Source organism: Hirundo rustica, chromosome 4 (genome assembly GCF_015227805.2).
Source record: "Hirundo rustica isolate bHirRus1 chromosome 4, bHirRus1.pri.v3, whole genome shotgun sequence".
Taxonomy (NCBI): Eukaryota; Metazoa; Chordata; class Aves; order Passeriformes; family Hirundinidae; genus Hirundo; species Hirundo rustica.
This window is the reverse complement of record NC_053453.1, coordinates 59723001-59733195: the sequence shown is the minus strand read 5'-3', so window position 1 is coordinate 59733195 and position 10195 is coordinate 59723001. Positions and strand designations below refer to the sequence as shown.

General features: G+C 44.9%; 1 protein-coding gene across 1 annotated transcript; it reads left to right on the top strand.

Moving 5' to 3' along the window:
- Nucleotides 1-5138: 5138 nt before the first annotated feature.
- On the top strand, nt 5139-9650 carry YARS2 (tyrosyl-tRNA synthetase 2; the record flags this gene model as incomplete). The annotated part of the gene is made up of 5 exons (XM_040063402.1): nt 5139-5953; nt 6812-6979; nt 8073-8228; nt 8569-8739; nt 8992-9650. Coding segments are annotated over 5 exons (1470 nt in total), but the record flags the coding sequence as incomplete, so codon positions are not given.
- Nucleotides 9651-10195: the final 545 nt, after the last annotated feature.

The following is a 10195-nucleotide window of genomic DNA, read 5'->3' as shown; positions in this document are numbered from 1 at the left end:
GAAAACAGAGAACTCTGCCATCTGAAAAGCTGTAGCACTGCCTGCTACTGAAAGAGCTAATGTCAAAACAGAAAATGTCTTCAAATACTTTCTCCATTACAGTGGGTGGAAAACTAGTCCTTGAAAGTACAGAGATATCATTACCTTCCCTAACGCCTAAAAATTACAAGGAAGGATGAAAAAGACTGGAAATTAACTATTTCCACCTGACACCAGTGCTGAATGCCCTTATAAGGCAGAAAAACAAGCATCAGTCATGCTGAGAAGTGAATCAAAAACATGGATGTAAAAGGCAGACTTTAATGTTGTGAAGCAATCACATCTGGGAATTCCACACATGTGAGGTGTTCAGGTGTCCTTGGCCTTCAGGAAGGAAAGAAGTTAAAGCCAGAAGAAAACTTACAGTGGAACAGCTGTATGTTACCAGTGCACCCCCCTTCATAAGATATTTTGCTTTTAATGGCAGCTGAGTTCCTCACATAACATCTCTCATCCACTACGGAGCCACTTAAATAAAGATATCAATTATTAGCCACATAAAGGCTTCAATCATTGATCCAGAAAATCAGCTTAGTCTCCCCTGGCTTCTGCACGAAGTCAATTATGCAGATGTGGAGCATGTATTACACACTGGCAGACAAAGCCAAACTCTGCAGAAACACCGTAAATATATTTACTTAGCTAATATCCCAAAGCTTACCTGGTGAGAATGCTATGAATGCCACTCAAATTCAGCGTATCAAGCTCTTGTATTGCCACCTTGTGGCTGCTGCACGTACAACTTTGCTTTACCGGGAGGAGCGGGGATCAGGAATTCCTTCTATTGCACAAGAAGGGAATAAATGCTGGCATAAATCAAAGCAGAGTTTTAAAAGGAGTTACATTTAATAGCGATACTTTGCAATGGAATGAGGATCTTCTCTGAAGGAAGAATATGAATTAAATACTGGGTGAAAACTCAGGCATGAAGTGGAAACTCAAGCAAACAACTTGCCCGTCATGTGGCAGCTCTGCAATCATCCCTCAGCCTGGCACACTTGATGGTGGGACACAAAAGACAATGGTGCCACTAATAAGTAACTTCAAAATTATTCCAGTTAAGTAACCCATCTGGGAAATTGTTGTAATGGTTTCCAAGGCCAAGGTGATATGATATTCAATTGACATAGAGAAAGTTGTGGTTTATAGGAAACGTTACCCTTCTTGGAGAATTAGATCCCACAGTACTATAAGGATTGACTTTGATTATGTCCACATCTACTTGAGAATAATGAAGTGCAAAGGAGCCACGGTCCCAGGGAAGAACGAGGAGGAAAATACAAATGGAGGGGTGCCTACTACTGGAACTGACATCAACCACTGGCCAGAGAACTGTGGGGGTGCTCCCCAGGCTCCACCCAGGCCTTTCATACCAGCATTTTATACTCACTTTAATTTCGCACAGCAGTTCCCTGAACTCTCCAAGTAATTTCCTTCAAACCACCAGGAAGTTTATATACCTGCACTGGCATGCAGAGGGAGTTTCAGCTTTCGTATTTATCTTTATATTCTGAAAGCAGAATAGTTTTCTCCTTCCCATCAGCATCATCCAGAATAGTAAGTCACACAGCCAGAATAAAGGATTCATTGTGAACAACTGAATTAGAAAAAGAAACATCCTTATTCTCATTATTATCTCTTCTTAGTTCTTGTTCTAATCTGTGTTATTTTCTGAGTACATCGCCATGAAAATAATGATCCTTTCATGACTATTCTATTTATCATAATGGAAGCTAAGCCTTTACTATCAGTTCTGGATTTCTTGTGTGAAAATGCGTTCAAAATGCCTGAAAAATCATTCGCTTACAAGGCTAAGATAAATTGCTTTATTATTTATAGGAAGACAATCACACATAAAGATTGATGATTTATAATGGAAAGACTAAGCACCTTAATCATCTCTAACTGCCTCCACGTTTCTTCCACTTAGGCTTAGCCTGTCTCCTAATGGGATTTAGTCCAAAACGCTTCCTACTTTCTCTGGTTACACTACTGGTATCCCATTATAGAACAAAGAGAGATCATCCTTGGTTTTACCTTAATCTTTTAAGTGAATGGTTCTCAGAACAAATGATTTGACCATCACAGTATGGCAGGGTTGTGAAATAGTCACAAAAGTTTTCTCAGTTATGCCACAAGCAAATACTTTGTTAGTGAGTGATACCAACACATAAGCTTTGGGGAAAAGATACCACGTACCTACACACGTTGTGTAATTATTTAAATTTCATGGGAGATGCAGAACTTTCTTCCCAAGACTTTTATTTTATTTGAAAATTAAGTCTCTGCATGACTGTTTGTGGAGAATGGAGAGATTTTGAACTTTGGATACTGTCATGTCTAAAAAAGCTGTGTAAAAACAGAATAATTGCTGAAAGCTAAAAAACCACAAATAACAACATTCTCACAATATCATTTTAAAAATAAAGATGGATTTTCATAGTTGATTCTGGGTTTGGGGTTGTCTTAGTATTGAAACTGAAATTGATGGAGTCTAAAGTCAAGGACAAAAGCAGCATAGTCTGCAAACCCCTGGGTCATTGTAAAATCAGCAAAATTATTTAGGATGGAAAAATACGAACGTATATTCCATGTGAATTGGTCTGGTATTTGAAGGATGGATATTAAGTTTCAATCTAAAATAAGATCAATATGGCACAAAGACCAATTAAAAACAGCTAGGTACCTATCAGAGGACATCTAAAGAGGTCCATAAAAAAGAAACAAAGTCAAACAATCAATTGCAGCAGAGAACAAGAGAAGAGAAGAGCACTCAAGCACCAAATATCTCTGGGTGGAGAGAGATGACAGGGAACTAGTTACTTTTCAGCTGAAGAAGATGACAAGATAAAAAAATAGATATACTGAAAAATAAGATCAAATGAAATAAAACAAATGTGAGGGAGGGTGACAAACCACATCAAAGGAAAAGGAAAACTACTCATTCAAATGCTCTGACTAGTCCAAGAGATAAAAGCTGCAGAAGGATTAAGGACTGCAGAAAATAGCCGCTGCCCTCTTGCCTACAGCCATCACAGAGTTAGCCATGACTGCTCCTTAGAAGGACATTGAAAGCAAATGCTTTTCCCACCCCCAGGCCTCATAAAGAAACAAAATTCTCAGAGTGCAGTATAAGCAATAATAAGAAAAGAGGTGTATTGGTATGAGCTATGCTTCTGGAAGGGAGTAGGCACAACCAGAGCATCCACCATCACAAGGTGATTATCCCAGCACCAGGGAATTTACTGGAGAGGGGCTGGGGGAGCTGAATTCTAAAGCTCATGTTGCTGTTGTGGAGCTTTATGCTGGCTCACCATCCCAGCAGGCACAGACTGTCCTGTGAAATGAAAGCAGAAGTACAGGAGATGTGAATAAAGAACAAAATGGCAAAAATTAGCTCAGTAACAGAATTAACTGGTTCATTGCAAAGGGAGGGATGCTAACACAGCACAGCATCTCAGAGATTTCAAAGAATCTTCTGCTTCTTCACCAGTTCCATCACCCTTCTCTGGACATGCTCCAGCACCTCAATGTCTTTCGTGTCATGAAGGGTCCAAAACTGGACCCAGGATTTGAGGTGCGGCCTCACCAGTGTTAAGTAGAGGGAGAATCACTGCCCCGCTCCTGCTGGCCCCACTATTGCTGACCCAGGCCAGGATGCCATTGGGCTTCTTGGCTACCTGGGCACACTGCTGGCTCACGTTCAGCCATCCTCAACCAGCAGCCCCAGGCTGATTTTCCCCAGGCAGCTTTCCAGTCACCCTTCTCCCAGCCTGCAGCATTGCAGGGAGCTGGTGTGAGCCAACAAGGGAAGAAAGGACATGGGATTATCTGAAATCAGTGGCCCCCTCCAGGACAAAGGAATTAAACCATCTGCATTAGACAGGCATTCACCTGAACCTACAGGATGTTAAGAACTTGTTTTTGCCAGCACTTAAATGTCTTAGAGAATAGCAATTTCAGCTGAGTGTGAAAGTGATACATTGGAGAACATTACCAGGCCCTTTACAAGATAATGGCTATTTTTGGAATCTAGTGTGTCAGAACTAGATATTCTCTTCTTGTCAGTATTATATGGAGAGCTAATAATTTAAACTTTTCTAAGTCTGCACAGTATTTTCATTTATTCATCCTCCCACTTTATTATCACCTCTATGTATTACTTCTAACACAGAATGGAAAGATTTTAACAATGTCTATAACCTGCCTGCCATTGTCTCAAAGGTAATAAGGTTTTTAGCACCACGCCCTGACCAGCTGAACCCCTTTTCCACCAGACTGCCACAGCACCTCAAATATGATGGAGAGTGGCTTACACATTTCACCCACCAGTCCCCTCGGGTCCTGTGGATGCATCTCATCGTGTCCTATGGACTTGTGCCCCTTCAGGTTCCTTAGACGGGCTCAAACACTCATCTTCTCCTACAGCAGGTGGTTCATTCTCCTCACCCTTACCTTTCCTTCTGCAGCTCTGCCAGGCTGCTTGGAACACTTGCCAGTGAAGACTGAGACAAAAAAAAATCATTGCATACCTCAGCATTCTCCATATCCCAGGTGTTCCATTCCATTGCAGAGGGCCCGTGTTTCCTCAGTCTTCCTTTTATCACCCACGTGCCTACAGCTGCACACCGCTACCTGTAGTTTGAGTCGCCAAGCATTCAAGATATGTAACACAGCTAAAAACTTCTAGCAATATAGCCGACACATTCTAGTAATACAGCTAATAAATTCTGCTAACATAGCTACACAAATTCTAAGGTCTGTAAACCCAAAAACCCCGGCGTGATTAACTAAAGCACGTGGTGCCCACTCTGCCAGGCGCCTTACTACCAGCTGAAGGGCTGATTTCCAACGTCTGACGGGACTTAAAACCCCGGTATTCCGAGCTGGGAAAAAAAACCAGCGGAGGAGGAGCCAACACACGCCGGTTTAGTCGCATCTTTAATGTCGCGGAGAAGAGCCAGCAGGCAGCGCAAGGCAGCTCCGCAGCGGCCCAGGCCGCTCTCTCTCCCGAGCGGCTCACCCCGCTCGGCGCACGCCGGCCCCGCTTCCGGGGCGGTCCCGGCGCGGCGCCGCGCCCCGCCCCGCGGCGCTCCCGGCGTGCCCCGCGCGCGATGGCGGCGCCCGCGCTGTGCCGGCGCTGCGGGCGGGCGGCGGGGCTGTGGGGCCCGCGCCGGGCTCCGCTCCCGCCGCCGCCGCGCCGCCGGGCCCACGAGCAGGCGAGGCGGGCGAGGGGCGCGGCGGGGCTGCTGGCGGCGCAGTGCGAGCGCGGCCTGTTCCAGGAGGTGTTCCCGGCGCAGAGCGCGGAGGAGCAGCTGCCGGCGCTGCTGGAGCCGGGCCGGCCGGCGCTGGCCGCCTACTGCGGGTTCGACCCCACGGCGGACTCGCTGCACGTGGGGCACCTGCTGCCCGTCATGGCGCTGCTGCACTTCCAGCGCGCGGGACACGACGTCGTCGCCGTGGTGGGCGGGGCCACGGCGCGGCTCGGGGACCCCAGCGGGCGGGAGCGCGCGCGGGAGCCGCTGCCGGCGGGGCGGGTGCGCGCGCACGCGCGGGCGCTGCGCGCGGGGCTGGAGCGGCTGTTCGGGAACCACCGGGAGCTGTTCTGGGAGCCCGGAGCCGGGCGGCTCGGCCGCGCCGCGCTGCTGGACAACGCCCGCTGGCTCGGCCGGGAGCCGCTGCTCCGCTTCCTCGGCGGCGCGGGCGGGCGCCTCCGCATGGGCACGCTGCTGAGCCGGCAGAGCTGCCAGGCGCGGCTGCGCAGCGCCGAGGGCATGAGCCTGGCCGAGTTCATGTATCCCGCGCTGCAGGCCTACGACTTCCTGCACCTCCACCGGCACCACGGCTGCCGCATCCAGGTTGGGGGCCACGACCAGATGGGAAACATCATGTCCGGATACGAGCTCGTCACCAAGTACGGCGGGAGCGCGGGGCGGGAGGCAGGGTCCGGGCGTCGGGCAGCCTGTATTAGCCGTAGGGTGGCCGGCAGGAGCGGGGATGTCGCTGTCACCCTGTTCTGGGCGCCGAGTGGTGAGACCGCACCTCGAGTGCTGTGTCCAGTCCTGGGCCCCTCAGTCCAGGACATTGAGGTACTGGAGCAGGTCCGGAGAAGGGCGGCAATGGAACGGGCTGCTCAGGGACGGGGTGTCACTGTCCCTGGTGCTGCGTACGGAGAGAATGCACGTGGCGCTTAGTGCCGTGCTCTTGGTGACACGGTGATGTTCGGTCGCGGGTTGGACTCCATGATCTCAGAGGTCTTGTGCAGCCTCACCGATTCTGTGGCAGAATGCTTTGGGACCCGGTGCTGATAGTCTCTAAAAGCACTAGGAGCAGAAGTCAGCGCTCAAGAGATTTGGCCGCACACAAATCTTCGTGATATGAGAGGAGTATTTAATTGGCCTGACCATAAGCTGAGTACATACGTACATTTTGACCAGGTTTATGTGAATTTTTAAGAAAAAAAATAGGTTCTTATATTAGAACCAAAGTCAAACACCCTGAAGCATGAGGCAAAATCGAGACAAGTCTTCCAGCACACACATCCTGGTGTAACGACACCAAAGTAGAGGCAGTTGTGGTATATCATATATAGACTACTTAAAGTACATAAAAGAACTTTAAAACTTAGGGTGTTGTTGTTTCCCTAAAGCCCTCTTCAGAAAACAGTTTTTTGACATCTTTTTGCCCATCACCCCCAGCTTTGTATCAAGGATAGAATCTTGTAGAATGATTGTATTTTAGTCAGCTTTGCCAAAGTACTCTTTTTTTGCAGGATGACAGGAACAGATGTGTTTGGAATTACTGTACCTCTTGTTACCAGTACTACTGGCGATAAACTGGGAAAGACTGCTGGAAATGCAGTTTGGCTGAATAGGGATAAGACTTCTCCATTTGAGCTGTATCAGTTTTTTGTCAGACAGCAAGATAACATAGTTGAAAAGTAAGTATTTCTCCATGTTGCTTTTTGTCATTGTTTATAAAACCTGATTCTAACTGTTCACTGTAACTGCTTCATTTAATTATGTGCAACACAAGCTCCTTGTAGGAGGATGTGTTATTATAACTGTTCATGAAATAAACAGGCATGACTGGTTCCTAAGTAGACAGGGTAGTGGAACTTCCATATGCTGAAATACACATCAGAAAATTAGAAAGTGGATGACAAAGGATTGAAGCTTAGTGCATTTTGTTCTGCCAGTGGGTTGACTCTTTTATATGGCGTATTTGTTTTAGTATCGTAGCATCACAGTTTTTTCAGTACGCTACATTACTGCATTGATTTTAACATCTATGTTGCTCTGTGTTCTTTTCTCAATCTGTTTCATCTGTCAGTAGCACCGTTAAACCTGAGCTACGTCCTTCCATATTGGGACCTGCCTTATAACTTACCTCTCTCAAAAGTTTCTCCCCAGATGATTCAAATCCATGTTCTAATCCCCAGCACCTTTCAGACTGAAAAGAAGGGTATGTGGGTACTTAACACTAAGATATTTCAGCCATTTTTTACCAGTAAAGGTACCTTTAATACACTGCATGGGACTGAAATCTCATTAAAATGGACTTGATTGGAAAGAGTAGTCTTAGGGATGCATCTTTAAATTCTCGATTATCTTAAATAATCTTCCTCCTGAGATACTTGCCAATACAGTTATGCTTCTGTCCCATGATGGCCACAGACTGGCAGTGGGATTTTGCATTAGCATATTGTGGATCTCCTAAGATAAATACAAAACCTTGTTAGTTGACACGATTCCAATAAATCCTGTAAAAGTTTCAAGAGAGAACTAAATTGTTGATTGGAGTACAGGCTTCATAAAAGCACCTGACATTATCTTATGCCTGAAGACTTGACCCTAGGCAGAATATTAAGTAAAATGTTTTAAAGATTTGATTGAAAGGACAGAGCATCTTAGTATGTATTTCTTAAAATTACTAAGAATCATTTTAGTGCAGTCACTGAAATTTGAATGACAAAGGCAGGAAATCTGTAATGATGGCTATGTAAACAAAATATTTTTTCCTTCTTCCCATAGATACCTGAAGCTATTCACCTTCCTTCCTCTTGAGGAGATTGCCCACATCATGGAAATGCATGCTAAAGAACCAGAGAAATGGGGCCCTCAGAAACGACTGGCTGCAGAAGTAACTAAGCTTGTCCATGGTAGAGAGGGGCTGGAATCTGCTAAGAGGTAAAGTTTGATTCATCAAGCAGTTTTGTTTCAGATTTAGTCTATGGTAATTTTCCATAGCTTTTCAAGGACTATTTTAATCTATTAAATTGTTGCTTAGATGTTAAAAAAAGAAAAATGTAATAATCCTGTAGACTTAAAAATACACTGAAAATATATATTAAAAAAAAAAAACTTGCAAGGCAGTAGGGTTCAATAAAAAAATGAGGGTGTATTTAAAGTATTTCTGTTAGTTTGTGGACTCTCAAAAGAAACTGAGGAGGGAAATCCGATGAGTTGAATAGCACTTTGTGTGAAGAGAAGACTAGCTCTGTATTTTGAATGCTCTTTGTTCTCACAGGTGCACTAAGGCCCTTTATCACAGCAGTGTGGAGGCACTGGAAGAAATGTCTGACCAAGAGTTACAGGAACTTTTCAGACAAGCTACTTCTGCTGAATTGATGCTTGAACCTGGGATGACTGTTCTTGACTTGTGCCGCAAAGCAAATGCCATTCCAGATGGACCTAGTGGGTAAGTTCTCACCTGTGCTTGTGGGTAATACTCAAAACAGCATTTACCCTTCTCAGAAAGAACTGGAGTAATAGAGGCTAAGGTTAATTTCAGTCACTGCTGACCTGGACTGAAAGTGCAGGAGAATTAAAATGTATTAAATTATGGATCCACCAGAAAAAAAAGAAAAAGCAAACCCAAACCTAAGTGAACTTTCAATTCTTAACAATACGTACCTTTCTCTTGCAGTTAACAGTTGTTTTTGTTTTTAAGGTACCGGAAAATTACAGATGGAGGAGTTTCAATAAATGGGAATCGTGTGACTAATCCTGAGACTGTTCTCATTCTTGGACAGCATATTTTGAAGAATGGAGTATCATTACTTAGGGTTGGAAAGAAAAATTATTACATAATAAAATGGCTGCAGTTGTGACAACAGAATATCTCCCTAAAATGAAAAGTCTCCAACTCTGCTGCTTGAAGATGTACTTGATGTTTCTGTACTGTGCATTACTACACAGCTCACAGACTGCCCAATATCAGTTTCCGTTTCAAAAGACACTGAGTTCAACAGAGTTCAAATAAAGGAGCTGAATGGTACCACAGAAGAGATTGTAGAATCTGCTTTATTCAAAGCACCATTCATAAGGATCTGCACAAGAAGAAAATGAAAGATTCATTTCAAAGTCCAGCAATGGAGATGTGCTTCCCCTCCTTTAACAGCCTTCTGTGTTGTAGGAGAGCAGTGGCCAGTTATTCCACAGGATAACCCACAGGAAAATGAGCCAAACCCGCTCCTTCTTAAAGGCAGTGCGTGCTCATGTAATCAAGAAACTTTGCTGGGGGCAAAGACAACCATGGTCATGTTTCTCTGAACAGGTCTGCTTTGAAAGAAGATGCAGAAAATTCATAATAAAGGACTAAATGATTAAGCACTAGTGTTGGTTGTGTATGGGGACACATTGCACCAAAGTTTTCCAGCCTTTATGTGGGAATACACAGCAAATTCACTTTTGAAATCTCAAAAGTACAGAGCCATTCAAAGTTTAAATCAAGCTAATGAATCCCTCTTAAGCCTTCTGTGTGCATAGTATGACTTACAAGGGGAGTGGCAGTTATTCCACTTCTTTGGTCAGCTGAATGACATGGATGCATCCATGCTATCCAGCATTCCTTGTAGAAGGAAGATCCTGCTACTAGTTCTGTAGGCTCTGCAGTCAGCTGGAAGATAGCACATCATATCAGAAGATAGAAGCCATGTAATTTTAGCTGCCCAAGAGTTATGGGTGAATGGCACCACAGGGTGTCTGGACCAGAAAACACTTAAGGGAAGCTCAAGTGCTTTGCAGTGTTGCTTTCAAGGATCAGGCCTCACTCTTAGGCAATGGAGAACAATTACCCGGTCCATTAAATCTTCAATACAAATTGCAGAAACAGCAACCACAAGGGGGAAGCCTTAATCTCGGCTTCTGGAATG